General features: G+C 36.0%; 1 protein-coding gene across 1 annotated transcript in view; it reads left to right on the top strand.

Annotated features, from left to right (window-relative positions):
* LOC149803006 (uncharacterized) overlaps positions 1–24707 on the top strand; it is a 264028-nt gene that overhangs the window by 108805 nt on the left and 130516 nt on the right. The window contains exon 7 of the mRNA XM_089953867.1: positions 23662–23868. Within this exon, the coding sequence (XP_089809993.1) occupies positions 23662–23868 (207 nt within the window). The remainder of the gene's footprint in view (positions 1–23661; positions 23869–24707) is intronic.

Here is a 24707-nt window from a genome sequence, read left to right as displayed (position 1 = left end):
TTGGACTTCACAAAGGTCTTGCTTAACCATGCTAAGGACCTTCTATGGGCTACTCCTCTAGAAACTGAGACCCACTAGGGGGCATCATTTCTACCCTGTCTTCTCCAGCCTTTCTTGATCACCAACATTGATCTTTCTCTCAAGTCCTGGTACACCGCAATCCACCAGGAAACATCATCAGGCAAATGTTTGAACCAGGCACAAGCCCAGTCCAATCCCTAACTCCTGCTAGACCACTTCCTCATCATGTCCATGACACCAAGATCACCTCAGATCTGTAGTGAAGTTGTCTGACTCTCCTTCCTTTATTACATGCAGTATGGGGGTGGGGGACAACCCTGGCAAATTAACTACTCTCCTGCCATGCATCTCCTTCATGCATCCCAGTACGTGGTTGCCCAGGTTTCTGAGGGGCTTGTTCAAGCATTACGAGATGTTGGTTGGGTCCTCTTCATTGTAAACAAGGGTTCAAACCCTCAGTTTCTTTCCCCAGTCCAATGTGATGGAATTGAGGGAAGAGGTTTGCACCCTTTTGCGGAAAGGGCAGTCATGAGGGTCTTGAACAATCCCTCCATATACTCCTAAAAGTTCTTGGCCACCTAGAAAAGCAGGAAATTTCAAACCTCAATCAATCTCTCCTTGTTCATTCTGTTTCTGTGAGAGGAAACCTTCTACATGGAGACAACCTCCTCTCCAGAATGCTCTTTGACCATTCAATTAGGCGATCTCTGTTGACTTTCAAGATGACTGTTTTTACATTCTCTTCATTCCTCCACTTCACAAATATCTCAGTTTTGCCTAGACTAGGTAGTTTTTCAGTTCGGGTTATGTCATTTTGAATCTTTTTTGCACATTGAGTCTTCACCCATATACAATACTCCCTCAAGAACTCGCGCCATGATCACTCACAAACCCGCTTATAACATGGGGTCAGGCGTGGATCTCATTTTTTAAAACAGAAATACCCCAAAAATTGATCCCTATTTGTTGAATTGAGGAAAATGCAATTAAAATTGGTAATGGAATCTTTGATGTATTGCTCATTTTATTGTCAAAAACGGTAGATAGGACCTGGAACTTTTAATCAACACTATTAAATATCAAATTTAAAAATAGGTCATGCCTTTTTTTTTTACATTTTCTTTCCAAATGTCATTCCTAGTACACTGCAATTAATGATATTTAAGGAAATTTTGATAATGAAAATGTCACTCACACCGAGTGGAGGCAGTACTTTAATAAATAAATACAAATTAAATAATTTTTTTATCAATTGAAATTTGTGCTCTGGTTCTATCTTTTAATTCCTTTTAAGTGTAATCGTCATAAATGCAATGTGTCCTCTTGTAAGTAAAAGTAAAATGCGTCAATCTACCTTAAGAGGTATGTCCGTGAGCGTTTCTCTGAGAACCTAATTAAGTGCTGGCTGTGTTTTGATAACTAACTTCTGGAAGTATTTGTTGTATTGTTGCACTGAATTAAAAACTTGCTTCCTTTGTATTATCACGCTAATTATGTCTTTTGAATCAAATAAAGGAGGTGGAAGAAAAGAAAAGCTTCCAAACTTAAAATCTAGCTGCCCCTGTCGTATGTTGGGTGAACTCACATTTGATCAGTCGAACACTTATAAATGTTATTGTGTATGTAACATAAACTACCTTAACCAACTCTTTCATAACTGTGATCAGAGATAACAAGGCAGCCAAGCGAAACAAATACATCGTAAAATAGTGTTTGATTTCACAGATACAGACCATTGTGGGCAAGCGAGTTTCAGAGAATTCTTGAACTGGCACTTAGAGATATCCTCAGGGATGATAAGAAATTTCATTAACAATTCCAATTAATTAATCACAACATCAATATTGTACTAATTGAGCAATACAAAAATTGAGTTTCAACATAGACAGTTGTCACACGAAATAAATGTTGTGTGTTTTTGATAAAAAGGAATCTTGTTTGGTGGTGTATCAACAGTTAGTCTACTTCCCTGCTCTGTGGATTCTAAATTTGGCAAGATAATATTAAACACCACTCCAGGAACCAGACTCATCAAGAAAACAAAAAGCAGTGACGTAATACAGAGATTTTTTATGCATACACATGTTGCTTGTTGAAACCAGTTGGAACAATCTTTCATATGTTGGACATTTCAAAAATAAATGTTATTTTGACAGAATAACGAACAACTTCATTCGAAAAAGCGCATTATTAAAAATTATTATCGACATGATTGTAAAATGAGAATTCAGTCATTCAGTCATTAAATAGCCCAGTTCCCTAACATCGCCCCCCTCCTATGGTTTTCTCGATGTCAAAGCGATATTTTTCCAATTTTTGGAGGTCCTTTGGTAACTCGTGCCTCGTTTATAGTGCGGTCTTTGTTTGTGGACTCCATTGTGCGCAAGTTATTTAGGAGGGAGGGGTGTGTCAGTGTACTGGTAATAAAAGGCAATTACACATCAATGTACTGGTATAGTTGCTGGTCAGAATTCCTTCTTAACATAAGCCAGTTTCAAGGTTTTAATGATTAACTGGCCTGTCCTGCTGTCACAAAACTAAAGGCAAAATCGCCGACTAGCAAAATAGGAGACACCGAAATATCAAGCTTTCCATTGTGTGGAAAGTTATGATCTTTGTTCAGCTAAAACACAAAACTAAAGTTGATTGATGTTGATCTTAGTTGATCTATATGAGAAATTTAGCCTTTATTATTACCACTCTACGTGAACATGTAAATTATGATGGTTATGTGCCTTGTATAATTAAAAGTACGTGACTTTTTAAAAACATTACCTTAATTTGTAGGATTGCTTATATCATTGAAAATGAGTAACTCATGAGCGCATGATTCAACGTAAATGAAATAGCTATTAAGGACTAGCTGAATTGTTTTCTGGAAGAATGCAGTTTGATAGGATCAATGAATATAGCAAAATCTGCATCTAATATGTATGGAAATAAATAAGGATTTAAGTGTTTCTGTGCACACTTTGCACTGCGTAAGTACCGCCCTGCGAATTATGAAGTCTGTATTTACCTTTATTTAATTTCATTTTGGAGAAATCAGAAAATATGCACATGCAAAATAATAACAAAATCAATCATAGTACTTTATAACAGTTTAATAATTGGGGGGTCATCAAAAGTTTTTTTGTTTTTTTACATGCCTATGTCTTTGGACACAGAAATTTTTTTTTTTTTCGTGTCCCAAGATTCATAGCCATTACAGTAGTCAGCAGAAAGACCTAGAAACTGTCAAGTTTAGACATTGGCCCTCTGATAAGCCAACACCCCTTCTTCTTCCAGGTCTGTATATTTTCCTAAATTATTTGGCTTATGTGCAAGTATATAGGGTATACTGCCTTCATGATCTCTTCCAAAGAAGAGTGATTAAGCTTGTTACACCACTCCCTCAATAACTCACGCCCTGATAACTTGTGAACTCGCTATATTGTGGGATTAGGCATGGATCCCATTTGTTTTAATCAGAAAATACCAAATAATTGACCCCTTTTGAACTTGAAGAAAATGACAATCAAAATTGGTAATTAAAACACGATATATGTTGCTTGTTTTATGGTAAAATATGTGAGAGGGGACCTGGAATTTTAATCAACAATTAGAAATGATCAACTTTTAATAAGAAATCATATAATTTGTTAGATTTTCTTTCCGAACAACATTCTTTGTACACTGTAATTAATGATGTTCAAGGAAATTTTGATCAATGAGAATGTCACTTACGCCTAGTATAGAAATTACATTAATATTTAAATGTCAATTAAATATTTTTTATTAAGTGAAATTTGTGTTTTATTTATGTCTTTTATTTCTTCTTAAGTGTAATCATCAGAAATGCAATGTGTAATTAAACATAAAATGTGTCAATCTATCGTAACAGCTGTGTCAGTGAGCATTTCTCTGAGAACCTATGTGCAAAGTGTTTTGATAACTGACTTGCGGAAGTATTTGTTGTATTGTTGCACTGAATTTAAAGCTGGCCTCCTTTGTATTATCATGTTAATTACGTCTTTTTAATCAAATAAAGGAGGTGAAATAATAAAAAAGTTAAAAGGCATATAGCCTTTTAACTTTTCTTTTATTCCACCTCCTTTATTTGATTAAAAAGATGTAATTAACGTGATAATATAAAGCAGGCCAGCTTTTAATTCTACATACTTATAATCTAGCATCCTTGTTGGTATGTCGGGTGAACTCACTTTATTTGATCAATCGAACACTGTTATAAATGTTATTGTGTAACATATTTAAACTACCTTAAAGATCACTGGCCACCTATATTGTGGTATTATTATAGTCATAAAAAATGCATTTGTTAGGTATGCACACTATAAAAATGTTTAATTAGACTTACTAATTGGCTTTTTTAAATGAAAAAAACTATTTGGTAGTCTTCTTTAAGAACCGGTAGTTCTGCATGCCAAAAATGGATATGCCCTACATTTTTCCCTTATATTAATCCTAGCCATTGAAGTGATTAATTTCTCCACGTTAATGTCTGTGTGATATACATTATGATCGTGCTTTTGTATAGCAAATATGGTGCACTGTGTTGCATATTGATGTAACCAAAAGGCTGATGATGGGACAAAAGGATTTATCTGTTTTAGAAAGACCCTGTTTACCAAAAAAAGTTTGGATTGAATCTGTGGGATTGAACAGGGTGAGGGATGGGAAAGTCCTAAATCCTCTTAAATTGTGTAGAAAGCTCTATGGTGTATAAGAGAAGAGGGTTAAAAAGAGCCTAAGTATATCATATATATATATATATATATACACACACATACATATACATATACACACACCTTATTTATGGTATATATCTAGACACAATAAATTAATTTCTTTTTCCTGTCCCAGAACTTATGGTGAAACTTTTTTCATCAAGGTATATGTCCCAAGACTTAAGAAATGAAATAATTTTGTGTTGAATTTGTGCCCCGATCATGCCCCTGCACGGTGCAATAAAATATATAAACAAAACACTTATTTGAAAATAAAATGATAGAAACTAACCTTGCATTGTTATTTTTTATTCCTTTTTTCATCATCCGAAATGTATTAAAGTAAAAAAATAGATCCAGAAACTCTTTATATGTAGCAGATACCAGCTGGTGTATGTATCCTTACTGTAGTTTTTATCACTTATGTCAGATAACGAAATCGCAAATGAAACAGTAATATGACCTGATTGCTTGAAGGCATCTGCCATTCACGGATGATACATTATAAGGTGCAAAATGACCAGGTTGTATTGTATGCAGGTTAACTATACGACAGTGTCTCTAAAAAAAAATATTTTTTGAAAATATATTCACTGTTAGTGCAAATTATAATTTTTGCTAGCATGGGTTACAGAAGTATTATAAAAGCAAGCTATTATTGTGTATACTATTTACCCTACAAACATCAATGAAAATTTGTATCAATTATGATTACATAAGGCAAAAAATAGAAGCTATGGTGATGAATAAACACAAGTGGCAGCAAGCAATAAACTCACTGCTTAATCTTACCATTAGGATATCAGATACAAAGATTATTTTATTTCAAAGCAAGCCAACCCCGGAAACTGACTTTGGATTCTTTTATGTGTGCACCTTTTTTGTTTTGATGAAGTTGGTCAACATAAGGAAGCCAGTTTTGGTTCCTATGGATTCTTTTAAGTGTGCCGATTCCTTTTTACCTGTATTAATGAGAATTTTGATAATAAATTGAAACAATGGAATAGTTTTAAAATCAATGTAGATAGATTTAAGGCTGAACAGTAAATTAGTTTTCAATAGTTTCATCTAAATGTTCCCTATCCATAGTTTATAGTGTTCTATTTTTCGACAACAAAAAGCATGTACTTTGTCTTGTGGGGATAAATGTACATCATTTCCGGTTGATGTCCTCTATAGGTGGGAATTCGTAACTAATGGGAAATAACAGTGCTGTATACTTCTATTTTGGGTAATTGTTATTTCATCTTTACACTTGATAATTTTTAAATTCTTTTTGTGCAAGTATAACTACTTTTAATCATGTAATGCAAATGTCATGTTAAAAGAACAAAGTTAAAGTATGGCCGGTGACCTTTAAAATAACTGTTTCATTCATAACTGTGATCAATGATAGCAATGCAGCCAAGTAAAATGAATACTTCGTAAAATTAAGATATTGGTTTTATAGATATGGACCATTGTAGCAATTGAGTTTCAGAGAATTCCATGACTGGCTCTTACAGATATCCTGAAGGATGATAAGAAGTTTCACTATTACTTCCAATGATATCATGACATCAATAATGTACTAATTGAACAATACAAAAATTGCATTTCAAAATAGACCATTGTCTCATGAAATAAATATCGCTAGGTTTTGAAAAAAAATTAATCTTGTTTGATGGTGTATCAACAGTTAGTCTAGTTCCCTGCTACATTGACTCTGTACTTGGCACTAATACTATTAAAATCCAATCCAGGAACCATACTAGTCAACAAAAGAAAAAGCAGTGACATAATACACAAATGTTTTGGCGTACACATGATGGTTGTTGAAACCAGTTGGATGAATGTTAACCATATTTCATGTGTTGGACATTTTGAAAATAAATTTAATTTATACTGAATCACAAACAACTTCATTAGAAAAAGTGCGTTATTATCATTTATTTTCAACCAACTGACCTGATTGTAAAACGAGGATTAAGTTATTAAACAGTTCAGGTCCCTACCCACCCACTTCACCCCCCTCGGTTTTCAGGACCCAGGAAAATGATGCCCTCTGGCTCCAAGTAACTGTCTCAACTGGAAACTGAAACATTGGTGACCAGAAAGGGGTGGGTATCCGTTGCATGCATGGGAACCCTAGTTGGGAATCTTTTTTAATTAATCCTCCAGCAGAATGGTGATGACAAATTGGTCCTGGAGTGATTGGGGCTGACAGAGGAGAATGTCTCTGGTTTGCACTTTGCAAGAAGGAGGAGCTGTAGAGGTTGCATAGACAGATGTCCTAGGGGAACCAAGTTCACAACAGTGTTCAAGGTTCATTATAGTTTTTGTTTCCAGCATCTGTGTGTGGAAGAATTAAATCTTTATGATGCAGTTGAATCTGTATTAATTTCTGGTTGATGAGGAAGCACATCCTCATGTAAATGACATCCTGAGATGGAGGAAGTTGTTATTCTTGAGGTTGGGTAGAAGACTAAATCAATTTACCTACAGTGGATTAGATCTGATGAAGGGATTAAACCTGGATATTTTTGATCAGTCCGTTATTGATGGAAAATCATTCTAGGTGAGGTCTGCCGCTACCACTCCCATGGCTCAGGTGAAAACTTGGATTGTAAATGATTCTGAATGAGAAAATTTAGAAATGATGAACTTCCTGCTTGAAACAAAATCGGAGGTATTTGCTTTGTATAGGAAATTTTGGGATGTATTATAGACTTCCTGAATGGTGATGGAGACCACCCAATTTGATAGAAAAAGAGCGTTCGTGATTGAGTATGTGGTCGCCGTATTGAAAGGTTTTCCAGAAGAAACAGGTTGAAAAGGGGGAGGTTAATTATAGCGCAAGACTTTTGACCATTCTTAGTTAAGGATGAATCAGGAATTGAATTTGGTGGACTAATTGTTTTGTTTCCTCTCGACTACCAGTTTCTGAAAATGGGTGCTCACCTGTCTCAGATTCACCCGAATGAACTGGTGAAGGAGCATGGGAGACTTTGATACAGGGGTATATTCCCGAAACTTGAGTTGGTAACCCCAGTCACTATGGAAATGACCCAACCATGGACCATGATACTTGATGAGGCTTCTACAAAGAGACACAGATGAGCATCTATGGGGATCTTTGAGAGAGGGATGTATGGTAGGGAAGGGTTTTGTTTCCTGGGGCTGTTACCCCCATCCTTCATTAGGAAATGAAGGTTAATTAGAGAACTTTCTCCATGTTTCTTTGTGGCATCTACCTATGCTGTAAGCCCGAATGAGAAGGCGGTCTAGTTTGTGGTAGATTATTGGACTGGGGTTGCATCTGTTTCAAAAACTTGGCAGAGGGCCCCAGGGGCAATTTAAATTAACGTGCTTTTCGGCCAGTAGCAATGGGCCATGAGTAGTTGTGTATGAGCAGTGTTGTTTATCCTGCAAGGCTGAAGAAGTCACTGTATGGAGGATTCCTCTGGAGAGTGTCTGCTTCGAATGAAGCAGCCCTTACAAGGTCTTTACTGTCGTTAAGTAAGATGTTTTTTGCAGAGTACAATGCAACATGATGGTGGCTGTGCAGAATTCCACCAAGAATGCCATTTTGACAGAATGGATGTCTTAGCAAGTGTTTCCAGCATGAGTTGTGAGGTGGTTGGCTTCATTGTGGCTCATCTCTGCATACTAAATAATGGAGCTGAGAAAATGTCATTAAGCGAAGCTATGGTGATGACTGAGTTGGCGTCCTATTCCATGGTTTCAATTGTTTTGATGGGAAGGCGGGATCAGATTCCAGTTGAGATGCCCTCTTTGGTAGTGTCAGGATCCAATTGGGATAGTTTATTAGGCCAAAATATTTGAATCTTTTTCAACTGAGTGTTAGATTGCTTTGGGCATTCGTATTTTTTTTTTGTTTTTTTGTTTGTTTGTTGTAGGGTTTAACGCCATTTTTCAGCACAAGATAGGCATACATGATGGCCAGTATAATTAGGTATTGGGGTAAGACATATTGTAGTTTGTTTAACATCTTATCAAGCTACCAGACATGAACCTTTTTATCTGTGTTAGGGGAAGGGGTGGGCCAGATAGGAGGCATTAGTGGCACTGCTTGTAATTCAGTCTCATTGGAGTCTTTGATAGAGGCCATCATCATTGTTGTCTAGCATACTCTGAACTGGGGATTACTGTATATACTTGTGTATAAGCCCGTTTGCATATAAGCTGACCCACAAACTGAACAGGTATAAACACTAAAAAGTGCATGACCTGCATATAAGACAACCTACAACTCCGAGACATCTCAAGATGCACGAGGTAAGTTCCAAATGTATTTATTTAGGCAAACTTACATTTAGAAAAATGACATGTATACTTATCTCGAGGTTGGCTTTCATGATTATTAAAAAGAAATGGTATAAACTTGTTTGAAAAGTAATTTATTTTTCTGTTTTCTTATTGTTTCTGCCTAATATAGATTTGTGTATATTCTGCCTAATTTAGATTTGTGTATAATTTGATCAAACGATGACAAGAATTTAGTAATCGCAAGTTGCTGTAACACTACCTCTCCCTTTTGACTCGATTATTGTTTGTTCATGCATTACTGCATTGGACATTTTATATCAGTGCACCGGTAATTACATTTTTGTTTTGCTTTGAAATTGTAAATACCTAACTCATTTAAATGTAATCCCAGTATGACAACACAATGAACAACAATATGGTTTGATTCAATGCTCGTAATTAGACTATTGAACGTATTTACATAATGGCACCACTGCATGTACATTGTAGGTTTGATTACGCACTGAATTAAGTACATCCCATGGAGTCAAATCATGGGTACCATTGTGCTAAACTTGAATGATACATCTCCAAAATACAATAAGAAAGTTTCTGAAGTAATGCTTCTAAAGTTAAGCTAATACCGTAAAAGCTGAGTTGTAGTTTGCTTTGATGTAAGTGACCTTACACCATTCATGTTAACTTTCACGCCGGGAGGGAAAGAAAACCTCCCGATTTTTGGGGGTCGCTCCATGCCTACCTCCCGATTTCATAATATCTTCTGATTTTTGCAGAAAACTCCTGATTATTACATTGTCTTCAATTTTAATTTCTTCTAAACAAGAAAACTCCTACATGTTCTGTTATATCACCTGTGAATAATTTTTGTGACGAAATAATTACTTTACTAAAAAGAATTTGCTTCTTCACTAAATAGAATGTTAGGTTTTAACATTATTCACGTAAATTAATGATTTTTTTAACCTCTAAAATAATACAGAAGTAAAATAATAACCGGAACAAAAAAATGAACCACAACAATAAAATCGTCCACAATTAATTCAATCCCAAGAATGATCACTATGAATGATGCAACTCCATATGCAATAGCACCATTCCCACGAAAGAAACTTGGATGAGTGAACATTTGGCATTTTTATACCATATATACCAATGTTAATAACCATCACTGAATTAAACCAAAGAAAGAAAATAGATACCACGCAGCGAATGTGTCCTCAAAAAAACTAATTCACAGTACATGTTTTATAATAAACAATACTAAATGCTTTACGAGTTGACAATAAGGGAATAAGGTCGGATATACAAAGAGGGGAAAATAGTTGGCACATGTATGGTACTATGAGGCTGGCTATTTTGGTACCTTTAGTTCAACAAGGTTTTAATGATTAACTGGCCTGTGCTGCTGTCACAAAACGAAAGACAAAATCACCGACTAGCAACATAGGAAACGCCAAAACATCAAGCTTTACATTGTGTGGAAAGTTATAATCTTTGTTCAGCTAAAACACAAAACTAAAATTGATTGATGTTGATCTTAGTTGATCTATATGAGAATTTTAGTCTTTATTATTACCACTCGTCGGGAACATGTAAATTATGATGGTTATGTGCCTTGTATAATTAAAAGTGTGTAACTTTTGAAAATATTATCTCAATTTGTAGGATTGCTTATATCATTGAAAATGAATAACTCGTGAGCATGTGATTCAATGTAAATGAAACAGCTTTTAAGGACTAGCTGAATTGTTTTCTCGAAGAATGTAGTTTGGTTGAAATGGTGAATAAAGCAAAATCAGCATCTGTGCTTGGGAATAAGTAAGGATTTAAGTGATGCTATACACGCTTTGTACTGTGTGAGTACTGTACATTATAGTTCAGCATGGTCTCCCTGGTAAACTCAACCGACCCACGAATTATGCAGTTTGTATTTACCTTTATTTAACTTCGTGTTGGAGAAATCAGAAAATAGGCACATGCAAAAAAATAACAAAATCAATTATAGTACTTTATAACAGTTTAATAAATGTTGGGTGAACAAAAGTTACTTTTACATGCCTATGTCTTAGGACATGGAAAAAATTGTTGTTTCGTGTCCCAAGATTTACAGCCATTACAGGAGACAACAAAAAGACCTAAAAACTGTCAAGTTTGGACATTGGCCCACGGATAAGCCGACCCCCCCCCAACTTCTTCCAGGCCTTTACTTTTTCATAAATTATTAGGCTTATACGCAAGTATATATGGTTGCTAGGGATGATTATATCTCTTCAGTTGTGGAGCCTGGGTAACCTTCCAATGAAAACAGTTAATGCTATGGAACAGAAAGCCAGGGTTCTTGTCACCATAGAGTTACATGGTGACATCTTCTCAGCTATACCATATAGTATGCTCGGAAAACCATCGTTGAATCTAGCCACCTTATAATGCGTGCTGAATGCTATGGTCTAGACAAGCGCTTTCTCTTGCAATGGCATTATTGGTGGAATTTCTGCATTTCCATTGTGAAGTTACTATGGGGTCTTCAAAGGTCTTGCTTTACCATGGTAAAGACCTTTTAAGGGCTTCTGCATTTGAAGTTGAGACCCTTCTCAAGGGATTCATCCCAAGACACTCTTTTCATGACTTGCTGGGTCATCAGCATTGATTAACCCTTTACTTCCCATATAAAAATCTAACCCTCTTATCTGTGCGATTTTCGCGAAGTTTTCCTTTGTGGACACTTCCATGCTCATCCGAAAACCGGTGACAAGAGCGATATGGACAATGTTTTCAACTCTATGGTGCATCCCTTCTTGAATTACAGAACAGTGGTAGATGCAAAAGTTTTTTACTTACCATTAACTCGATTCAACTTTATGAATCCTGTTCCATGCAAGTAGTATACATTGTCTTCTTCACTGCACAACACATCGTATACATGCATCTCTATTTTCAAAATAGGCGGCACTAACGTCAACACCGAAATATGATTGGCTCAAAAGGTTATTCTTATTAGCATAGGAGCACGGAAGTGTCCACAAAGGAAAACTTCACGAAAATCGCACGTTTCGCAGCCCGTAACTTCAGTTTGGTACAACGCAGAGAAGTCAATGATGGCTTGATGGATAGAAAAATATATCAGAAGTAAAACAAGCCATGTAGTATGGTCGCGTGCCATTAAAGATGGAAATAGCAGAAGGAAATCAAGGGTCATGGGTGGAGCGAAGTATTTGGAAGTTCTGTACCTTCTCTCTTATATATTATGATAGAGAGGGTCCTATGTCAGAACTTGTCATGGGGGTAATCTAGGGTATTTTTGTCACTCTGTTTGATTTTTTCCTTTAGATTAATGTTTTTTTTCTTAACATCAAGCTCGCGTCGAGCACCTGTGATTTAAAATATAAATATGAACTATTTAGCAAATCACTTGTTCTCAGACTTTCACGTTGATGAACAAAACAAGCAAACATGAGAATAAGAAAAAACTATAATTGTATTGGCGCACATCACAGCTACTCCTCTACCATGACCATGCTTTGATGAAACAGGCTGTGACATTCAATGCAGCATAGATGGACGTTGCAAACGACACAGCCAGATTTGGTTTCTTTACGTCTTTTTTCTCCATGCTTGGTACAGTATTTGCAGGTAGATTTTTTCCTTTTAAGTGTTTGCAGTCTGTGCATCTCAATATTGGCCTGTGTCACTGGGGCTACAGATTTTCGATGCATGGCAACCTTGCTGCACTTGAAACTTCCTATGAGCTGCTTTGCCAAATTAACTTGAAAATCTAACTGTCTGAATCTTTTTCTTCTTTCATGACTCTCAGGATGACTCTCCACCATTGTTATAAAACCATTGATGATACATATATTTATAATGAAATGAAACATATATCGCCACCATTTCTTTGAAGATCGTCCAACTGGATATTTGGCCCTGAGTTGGTCACATATGTCAACCCCTCTGTAGTACTGTTGGTAATTTGTGATGGCCTTTGGACAGTTAACCAGTTGCACTGTCCCATCTTTCTGTTTCCGGTTAGCAGTATCAATGATGGTTGGATCTGCTGCTGTGGATAGGACTGTCACTGGTTTTTTGTCCTTCCACAGTGTGGCTGTCAGGTTTCCATCCTGTCTGACTAAATGGTTCCCTTGCTCTATATATGGTGGATATTTAAATTCCTCTGGGAAGCCTTTACGGTTTTTCCTCATGGTGCCACATGCATATATTCCAAGTCTCAATAAACTTCGCACCAGTCGAATGGATGTAAAAAAGTTATCAAAATATACATGATAAAATTTTCCTCTCAAAGGCATAGTAAGCTTTTGCACAACTCGATAGCCAAGACCCTTCATGCTCTCATTCACTTCACCTGTATCTTCCTTCCCTTGGTAAAACTCGAACTGGTGATAAAAACCAGACAAACTATCACAGTGCGTCCATACTTTCAGGCCCCACTTGATTGGCTTTGATGGAAGATACTGCTTGGCCTTGTGTCGTCCCTTGAATGCAATCATACCTTTAAAGTGCATTATCTTCTTAATAAATCAATTAATGAAGTATTGTTTGAAATTTTAATCTTACCTTAAAATAGGATCAGTGAAATAAAAGTTAATTTATGTTTATTTTTAATTTATTTGTATTATTATGAAAAGGTATGCATTAAATTTCAGATATTCATGAATCTAATGTTTAGATTTATGTATGGTGATTTGATAGATTAGAGTTGTGTGGTTATGGATATCTAATGTATGTTTTTGTGTGTATATGATACGCACACATGAGTGGTTCTTATTGGACATACAAATTAACATGAAGTTATTTGTTTTAATTTTTATAATTATCACATTAATGTAAAGATGAAAGACAATATAATATGTATGCATACATGTATGTATGTGTATTTCTTTAAATGATCTCTATATGTGAGTGTTTCTGCTGTGCAATTTACTGTTGGAAAGAAATACAATATTTGTAATGAATGTAGAAATGTATAAAAACCTTCATCAGTGGTTTGATGTTGGCGAGGCTTGTATGTATTCATAATGTTTGACAGAACTTCATCCAGTATTGGACGGATTTTGTGAAGTTTGTCATGGTTAGGGTGATCAGCAGGAAAATCGGTGTTGTCATCATTTAGGTGAAGGTACTGGAGGAGTTTTTCAAACCTTTTACGTGGCATTACATTTTTGATTCCTTCATTTGATAGAAAATTGTCATTTGACCAATAAAAACTATAGTCAGGAACTTTCATTATCCCCATGAATATCAACATGCCAATAAAGGCAGACATCTCAGGCACACTGGTCTCTGTCCAGTTTGCATCACTGATTCCTTGATTCACATGTTGTTCAGCTGCAAATTGATTTGTTTCACTAACAATCTTTTCAAAAAGTCCAACTGGAAAATATAAATGGAAATAGTCTAGTTCTGGTGCTGTTTCCTGCAAATTATGTGATGGTCCTGACTGCTGAGTAAATGGACTTCTGTCAACATCTTGCATGTCTGCAAACCAATTTGGCTGATCATCATCAGTGTCACTTGAGTCTGATGACATTTCAGTGTCGATATCTGATGACAGAACTTCAGATCCTTTGTCATTAAAGGCATCATTGTTTATAAAAGCTGGTATTTCATTGGAACTGAATCCAGAAAAATCGTTTTCACTGCCAGACAAATCACTGTAATCAACAGACGAGGACGACATCGCTATGATAAGATCAGGGAATCCCTTTCGTAAATAAACAATTTCACTTCCGGTATTATCTGTTATACGATTTGATTGGAACTTTGCATATTGAAATGAATGGAAGAAATGAACAACAAAGATGTTCTTAATTTTGTTATTTTATTTTATATGACAGATATCTTATTTTAAACACATTAAAACTACATTATACATTACAATGTATGGAAGAAGACTTGCTGTATTTGCCGCGCATTCGGCAAATATGATTTTCCACATAAAGAACATGATGACATTATGAATTTATACTAGTAATGTAAACTTTCGCATTATAATTGGCAAAAATTACAAGTATGAGTAACATACATCTGTTGAAAAGGCCATAATATTTACATCGAATTGAGGTAATACAATCGACCCACGATGCCATTTTTGATGCCGCCGTGGAAAACCCCTCTACATATAATTGGTCGGTTAAATTTAGATTTATAAAGTTCTGATGTTAAGTAATACGTCATTGAAATCAAATGTTAGTAAAGATGATTTATTTTTTGACCAGCGTTTGGTTACCTCACGGCGAATCAACGTTTAAATGGAAACTTGTCACCTATTCATAGTATATATTGTGTAATGCGTAGAAATGCGTAGATGGGGGGCAGAGGTAAAAGCGTAGTTAGGCGTAGACGGGAGGCAAAGGTAAAGCGTAGAAAAGCGTATTTGGGGAGTAAAGGGTTAATGACAACTGTTCTGGTCCCATCACAATCAACTTGGAAACATCTACAAAAAAAGGGCCCACAAGGGCAGTTTTCCAAGTTTTTCAAATATATGTGGCACCACTCCGTTACAACCTCAAACCATATGTCCTCATTAGTCAGGTGCTCGGTGTATGGATAGTTGTCACAGATCCACAATATTAATTGTTTTCTAACCCACCTTCCTTTCCGACATAAGGAAGGGGGAGGGTGATAACCCTAAGGACCCAAACTTTCTCCTGCTTTGTATCCACTTCTCTCAGTGATCCCTGTAGGTGCTCATCTAGGTCTCTTTTCATAGGTCTGGCCAAACATAATGGATGATGGCTGGGTCCTTTCCATCTATTAAGGACCCACATGTTCTTTCATCAATCCATTCTGTTTGAGGGATGAGGTGCACACCTTTTTGCAGAGAGGTGCAGTTGAGAGGGTCCTGAAAGATCATTCTCCAGCATTTGATTCCCAAATCTTTTCAGTTACCAAAAAGGGTGGCAATTTTTGCATTATAATCAATCCCATTTAAACTATTTTCTTCTTGAGGAACCTTTCAAGATATGGACCACTTCTTCAATCCAGAATGCTCTTCGTCCAACAGATTGGGCGGTCTCCTCTGTTGTTTGGGATGCCTGTTTGTACCTTGTAATATTTTCCCCACAACTCAAATAACTCTGATGTTGCATAGAGCAGGACGTTTTTCAGTTTCAGGTTCTGTTGTTCAGAATCTCTTCCACACCTAGAGTGTTTACCTATTCATGATCACTGGAAAGACTGAATTTTCAATGTTTCAGCAATTGGTGGATCCACAATACTTAGGCTAAGTCCCTTCTTTGGTATCTGTTCTTTTGTTTGTCAGGTAACTTGAATAGATCTTGTGCCAATCCTCGAAAAGCTGGACCTTCTTCCATCTGAGGTCTTCGTTCATCTGGTTATGAATTTCCCAATGAACCAGAACTTAGGATGAGTTTCGTTGCATTGGAGAGATCAAATTCTGGTACTCTTATAGTGCAGTGAGCAAACTCATCCTTATCTGTTTGCCTTTACTTAATCCTTGAACACTGTCACCTTCTTGGTTGTCCCAGGATGATTAGATATGTGAGTTGCAGAGTTCCGCCCTCTTATATGGTGTAAACAACATAGAAAGCCTTGTTATATCATCATTTGTACTGGCAGATGAACTGGAACAAATTTCTGATGGGGGTCCCTATGCATGCACCTGATCCCCACTTCCTCTTTGCCGACTGTGGTTGTGGCTGTCATTTAGAATGAGATGACATTACTCTCCAGATTCTTTGGATTCTTGCCTAAATGTCCATCCCCATGAATAACTTTTTAATAGGAGGAGCACTCAAGCAATGGGCACATTGAGAGAGTAAGGGGCTGTTGCATCATTGTCTCCTGAGACAACACCTTTGTCATAGCATATATCTGATTTTATGGAGCTACACATGCTCCTTCTCTTGGTGTGGAGATCTGGATCTTCCTGTGCTGGGCTACCTCAGTGAACATGTTGATCCGAGTCCACCACATTCCGGAGAAGAACATATTAACATTTCCAACAATGGCATAACCATCTTTATGTAATGGTATCTACATGTCTACATTACAGTCTCATTTCACACTTGGACTGTGACCTCTGGTAGACCTGTTACTATGAGGCTCATCAGCAGGCTTTCCTTTTATGTGTCTTCTGTCCCCGTTCAGGTACAGTGGAAGGTAGAAATCTGAAGCCTTCAGTGGATAGAATAGTTGCATACACCTTTCCATTCCAGCTATTACTGCCAGTTCTGCAAGGAGTCTGAACTTCCACTGCTCAGATCATTCTCATCACCCGGCTGCGGCCCCAATGATCATGTTTCAGCCTGCAAAAAGAGCTGTTGATGGATCGAGCAGGTCTCTACCCCATAAGTGGGATCTTCTCACAACACAGGGGGATCCTTCCTCCACAACAACAGACAGATTATCCACTTTGATACTTGGCTGATCATGATCAATCTCTCTGCTAGAACGAGTTTTTGGGCCAGGTTGCCAGTTGTATCAATTAAGCCAGCAGAGCTTCTACATCCAAAGTCTATGATGCCAGGTGGAGAATGTTTTGTAATTGGTGCAGTAAGAAATGCGTTGATCCTAGTTGTCCCTTTGTAAATTCTATGCTGATTCCTTTTGTTCCTGTTTCAGAACAAAAGATATTCAGTATCAGCTATCAAGAACTAGATAGCTGCAATTTCCAACAGACTTAAATTCTCTCAGGGTTAGACATTTGGTTCTGATGCACATTTTGTCAATCTTCTTAAATATTTGTATGTTATACTGATATTTCCGGGGGGTGGGTGGGGGGTGATGTATTGACATTAAATGGCGGTTGTTCAACACTAAAAAAGCATAATGCTGTACAATCGTGATCTGTTAGTATTTATGAATTCATATGGGATTGATCCCCCCCAAACTACATTTCAATGGTATATAGAAATTTAATGTTGAAAAGGCAGAATAATAAGCCAAAAGAAAATATGTACAATTGTAAAGGGGAGTGGAATTTTATATTCTCGAATTATTTAGTCCTGTGGGATCTTGTCTTACGAAACCACACAGCCATATATGGGTTAAGAGAAAGTTAATAAATATGAATAAAAAATGAAATTAGAAAGTAGAGATATTTATGTGATTAAAGACCGGTAAAAAAAAGCAGACTATGGCATTGATGGACTTCAAATTTTAGTAGATCACTATGATAAATCTGGGTTAGTACTAAGTAGTGCACTAATTCAGATTTAAAGTTTGGCAGAGCTGATGTTAGTGAAAAATCTTATTTTGGAGCAGAAGTATTCAAGATTTGATACCTATGAGCTGTGGAGAATTGTATATATAGCAGCCAGAAAGATTAGTTTCCAAGCATTTTTCAATTGGCTAGTTATGTATATATAAAGCTTCTTCAAACAGCAGACTGTGAAGGTGGCTTCTCAGCAGAGAACACTATTGATACTCATGTGAGGAACAGATTAAGCACAGGAACAATCAACAGTTTTGATACTAATGTGAGGAACAGATGAAGCTCAGGAACAATCAACACTATTCATGCTCACGTAAGGAACACATTAAGCTCATGAACAATGAACAATCAACACTATTCATACACATGTGTGGCACAGATGAAGCTCAGAAACAATCAGCATATTAATAATAATAATAATAATAATAATAATAATAATATAATAACTTTATTTAAAGAGGGTGACATAATTGCATGAAACTAATCCTCCTTGTTGCCCAGTCTATTATATGCATTTTTACATGTACATGTTACAATCCCCCCCACCCACCACCACATACACAATATCATTGATAATAAGTTATATTTATACATGGACATAAACATAAAATTGAAGACAGACACACACAATAGCTCTGATAATAAGCTATATTTATATATGGATATGATCAACATAAACATTAAATGAATTTGCTCCAACTAGATACATTGTCTATGTACAGTACAAAATAAGTGAGACAGGAAATTGGAAGGTTAGTGAATGCCTTTACAATTAAAGGTGACATGTTTTGTAAATGATGATTATCAGATTTTTTTCAGTGATTATTAGATTGATTTTGAAAAATGAGTAGATCCAATGAGGTACTAAAGAAGAGTCCATTTTGTTTTACTGTCCATTATTTGAGCATGCAAGCTCGCCTTTATAATTGCAGCTTGAGCTAACCTTGATTATATATCCAGCTTGAGACTTTATGCACAGCCTCATTTAAAAGATGTATTTATTGTAATTTATATAGAACTTTTTTATTCTTGCATAATTCTTGTTACATACTGCAAGGTTACCTGTGTATATGGAAAATTGTTGTTTTTATTGTGCATTTTTATCATACATTCATATTTGTAGAGTTATGGCATTATTGCCTGGGTGTTATTAGTTGGTCGATAAAAATTAATTTTCCTGATAGCAAAAAGTTTCGGTAATTCAGACCTCCAATGCTTCCCCAGTGAGTGAATCATCATTATTGTTGGGATATTTGAGGTAATAATAAGCCAACATTTGGGTTTGATGTAATGTCATATGGAGAGCTTTTCTAGTAGGAACACAGGATGATTTTTCAAACATGAAAACAACTTTATATTGTTTTAAATAAATTCACAAGAGGAAACACAGTAAGTCAACCTTTAATACTGGTGTTTGGGCACTGTTTGCAGTTTCTTGACATATTATTTCAAGCTGACATTTTTAACATATTTCCTACATACATATGGTCATAGAGAAAGTGTCTTGTGAAGTTGCAGCCTCAAGGGCAGCTCAACTTTGTATTTATTGTAGCTACTTTTGAAGCTTTTTTATGGCTTTTTACCAAGGACCCCTCCCCCAACATTTGCTTGTAATTATAGGTTACTGCATTTGTATGGGAAAATATGAACGAGTTTTCTGGATGGGTTACTGCACAACCTTGGGAGTGCAGTATATCCATCTGACAAAACGAGTTCATATTTTCCCATACAGATGCAGTAACCTTTTTATTATATGCTCATTTTTTTATTTTCCTAAGGCTTAATTATACAAACAAAATACACTACAAGAAACAATGTAAATGAATGTATGTCATATTCCAAACTAAATACACAAGCGCATATTCATCATTACACAACAACATTATTACTGCGCACATAACTCCACCCAGATAAATTTGAACTTAGTCGCACGCTCGACATAACTTTCGAAAGAAAATGGCGTGTCTAGTTAAAATTGAAATTTGGGGTCATATTGTAAATGAATGCACATTGCAACAACTTTTCCATTTGATCTGGAATGAATAGATTTTGGTATTGTTTTAGATTCTACGAAATTTCATGATTATGGACTGGATTTAACCCTTTACCTCATAGAGCATAGTGACAAAGTGCAGCACGCTATAAATAGAACACCTGTTACCTAGCAGACCGCATCCGCATAGGCATGCCTGTGAATTGTTAAGCAATGTAGTGGTGTTACGTGTAACAGCAGTTTTAACCATTTTACGTTTAAGGTAGACATCTATTATATATGGAAAAATTGAAGAGTAAAGTCCGATTGTTATAGCTGTGTAATTATTTTTCACAGAAGAATATTTAATGTGCTTTAAAATCGAGAGAGAACTCATTCACCGTCATGTCAGTGAGGCCGCGTGACTAACCGTAGCTGCCATTTCCCATACTCGAAATTTACACGTTTTTCGTCTGCGTCTACATCACTAAGTCATCTGAATTTGATAATCAATAAAAACTAATTGCTGCTTACATAAATATCATAGCCTTTACCAAAGTTATTGAATCTTTCGTGGTTGAGATTCTACTCGTGAAAACTTCGTAAGTACTGAATGAAATCCTGCCTGTGAACTGTTAAGCAGTTTAGTGTATGTTACGTTTAACAACAATTTTAAGCATTTTACATTTTTGGTACACATATATTATATGTGGAAAAATTTAAGAGTAATGTCCGATTGTTATAGCTGTGTAATTATTTTCCACAGAAGAATTTTTTTATGTGCTTTGAAATCTTGAGAGAACTCGTTCACCGTCATGTCAGTGAGGCCGCGTGACTAACCGTAGCTGCCATTTTCGATACTCGAAATTTACAAGGTTTTCGTGTGCGTCTATATCACTAAGTCATCCGAATTTGATAATTTATAAAAACTAATTGCTGCCTACATTAATATCAGAGCCTTTACCAAATTTATTGAATCTTTCGTGGTTGTTATTCTAATCGTGAAAACTTTGTACGTACTGAATGAAATCCGCAGCTGCCATTTTGTCGAGTGGAGATTACAACCCAGTTACTTTAAATAGCAGATATCGACCAGTGCATGAATAGCGACCACGTGATCTGACGTAATTGTCATTCGCAGAAATGAATGTAGTATGTAATTGGGGGGTTTTCCCCGAAGGTGGCGCTACGAAAACTATCTCAAAATGGCTGATGTTTACAGCAGGCGTCAAAAAGCGCTTCTATGCGAATCTTGCAGAAGCGTCAAAAGGCGCTTCCATGCGAATGGAGTAGAGGCGTCCAAAGACGCTTGTATGAGGTAAAGGGTTATGCATGTGACAATTCCACATGAAATACATGGGACTGAAGAAGCTAGGGAGAAGTGTGTTGACATCTGCAAATGTGTTTCTGTTTCTGTCATTGAATGTTTGAAATCATAATGTGGGAAAAATATGAAGTCTTTCAATTGCAATTATCAAAAAGACGCTATGGAATTTAATGCTTATTTCATTTTGAGTGCAGTAAGGAGGATGTAATTGCACTTATATTTGAAATTACAGCACAATTTCAAAATGTGTAATCAAGATTGAGAACCTATGACATGGTTCATGTAATTCGGATTTGCAGAACTAAGAAAGTACATTTTGTGGATATGAACATATAAGCCCCTAGAGTGGAGAAAAGTCGGTTGAGACCTACTGACTTTTTGCATCATTTTTTTCACAAACAATTATGCAAGATCTCAGGGCAGGGTGGGAGGAGGGTATTTTGCAATAGAAACAGGTAATTATCGCATAATTAAAATTTTAATAGCAACAATTACTTATCCTGTTGCTACTGCTTAGCTGAATTTGTCAGGTGGGTAGGCTCATGTCAAACTAATCAAAAATAGAGAAATTAAATGTACTCACAATAGAGAGGCCCATCAATAGAAGGCTCATGTCTATCCGAGTAACATGCTGTTCTGTGACAATGGGTCCCAGAGAAAAAATGCCTGCACTCTGTTGCACTAATGAGCAGAGGCAGAAGGAGGAAAAGGTAGTATGGGAGTGCCAAAATTCTGCTTTCATGACATCCTCTTGCTGACTTGGGCACAGTGTCAACCTGATGAGAGAGGAAGTCTAGCAAAATTTTGGGGACTAGACTGCAGTTGTGCCTGCTTGAAAAATTTTGCAGATGATGGTCCCTGAGGGCTCTTTGCCAGACCTCATTTCCAGCTTGATTGTGATCAACTAGGAATGGAGGTAAAAGATCAGTCTTAGTGATCCATTGAAGATGTAAAGAAAATGTAATGGTCGTAGTTGAAAGGAAGTTAAAGTGGGAAAAATCAGATTGACTATGTCTGTAAGTCTCTATCAAGTAAACTAAATTCATTAAGTAAAATTCAGAAATATGTACTCTTGCAAAATAAAATAATATACTGCAGTTCCTGCATACTACAATTTATTGACTATTGTTTGGCAGTGTTGAGTATCTGCCCAAAGAGTTAGTTACATAGAAGAAACAAGATACAAAAGAGGTGCATGCCTAATTTTGGATGCTCCTTTTGACACATTATGAACTGGAATTTCATTATCAGTTCTCTTTCTTAATTATTGGTTTGCATCAAGATTTGAGGGCCTAGCAGTTATTGCCTATTCACAATAGTTGGCTGTTCTTCAGTAATTACATATATGCGCACTATAGATGTGAATGTACTTTTTAAGGATTTTAGTTTTTAGTTCCAAGTTTGAAAGGTATATACTTTTCTCTGTAATATTTTTGGTGTTGGTGACATGGTTAACATTCATTAGAGGATGTTTTCCAGAGGTAGACCTAGAAAAGTGTTGAAATTGTGGAAATTCCATAATTGGATAGGTAATTGGATAAATAATTTCCTTTGATTCCTGTCCCTTGCCAGGCAAACCTTGTTGTATTGGAGAATCTGCCATTTTGAATTTGTATTGTGAGGATGAACCAGTCACATGACTGGATCAATTTATGAAATACTATATCACTGTATGTAAGTAAAGCATTGATACATTTTTGAAACAGAGATTCTTATGACATTTTTAGTGAACAATATATTTATCAGCAAAAATATTTCAACTGATCAGTTGTTTAGTCCATTTACATTGAGGAAACAGATTGTAGACTGCATACTACTATGTTGTTGATTTTTTGTTTTTCCCTAGATGTGTAGAAACTGATCAAATTTGCACATGTATGTTTTTTTCTGGCTTTATCAAAAATAGTAGAAGTACTTATTGTGAAGTAGGTGCTGTGGTGTGACTGCAGTTTTGTGTTGTTTTTAGAAACTAAATAGTTTTGTCTTTATCCATTTACCATTTGTCAAGATGAGCAAATGAATGGATATTTTAAATCCTGGTTGGTTTATAGACCTTTAATTTCATACCATAATCATGCAAGTTTCCAAAATGACTCCCACATATTTGTACGAATGTGAAATTTTCAAATAAAACTGCAATCTTTTGTATTTACAGATAGAAGTGTGATGCAGAAATTTCAAGTTGGTGTAAGCCTTTCAGGGTTACTGGCTTCAGAACTTGTATTCATTTATGCACATGATGGCACTCCCCTGAAGAATGTGACCGTGGTAGACGGGAAATTTCAACCATTCCGCTACTTGAAGATCATTGTTCCAGGGACTAAGCAGAGCCTTGCTATATGTGAAGTTGAAGTTATAGTAGGTATGAAGAAGATTTCTGGTAATTTTTTTAAATGAAAAATTGTCATTTTGTGGAAATTAATTTCCTCAGAGCTAGTGAAATGATTGATTGAAATGAAATGGCACATTTTCTGAGCTGAGCATTAGAGTTACAATATGTTTTGTTATACCATGAATTCATTGCTATGGTGTAGCTTACCCTTTTTCATTAGAGACAAACCTTGTCTGTATTATGTCAATACATCCTCTCAAAGTGTACAGAATTGTTTCAATAGGACATGATCAACAATCAATTTTCATGGATGATATGTTAATGGATGTTTGTCATGTTGTGAGCTGGGATGAATTCCTTGTTGCTAGTCTATAACTGGATTGCAGTCTTTTCTTTAAGAAAATTTTTAGATCACAGTGTTATATTATTCCTCTCCAAAATTGATTTTGTATGCTTTATATTCTTCCCTATATACAGAATGACCCCACTATAACGCGCCCCGTGAAAACATGAATTCGGATTTAATGCAATCGTGGAGTGGCTCCTAAAATTTCATATATTCATTTGCACATTAAAATTTGTTTTTCTTCAAAGTACATGAAATAGTGTATAAAAAATGTATCGCCATTTTCGGGAAGAGAATGCATTTGAATTTGAATATAATATGATTGTGGCGTGGTTCCTGAAGTTTTAAACACGTGTATTTTTCTTGTACCCTGAAAAGTGCTTTATTTTTAAAAGTAAGAGAAATAGTGCGTAAAACGTATATCATTTTGGGGAAGAGTTCGCGTATGAATTGAACATAATACGATGATGGATTAGCTTCTGAAATTTAACAATTTCACCAGGTTTTTGAAGTGTTATGCCAA

This window comes from Sinohyriopsis cumingii, chromosome 3, assembly GCF_028554795.1.
Source record: "Sinohyriopsis cumingii isolate HCF-2022 chromosome 3, ASM2855479v2, whole genome shotgun sequence".
Lineage (NCBI taxonomy): Eukaryota > Metazoa > Mollusca > Bivalvia > Unionida > Unionidae > Sinohyriopsis > Sinohyriopsis cumingii.
Note: the sequence above shows the minus strand (reverse complement) of the source record. Positions and strands in the feature narration are given on the sequence as shown.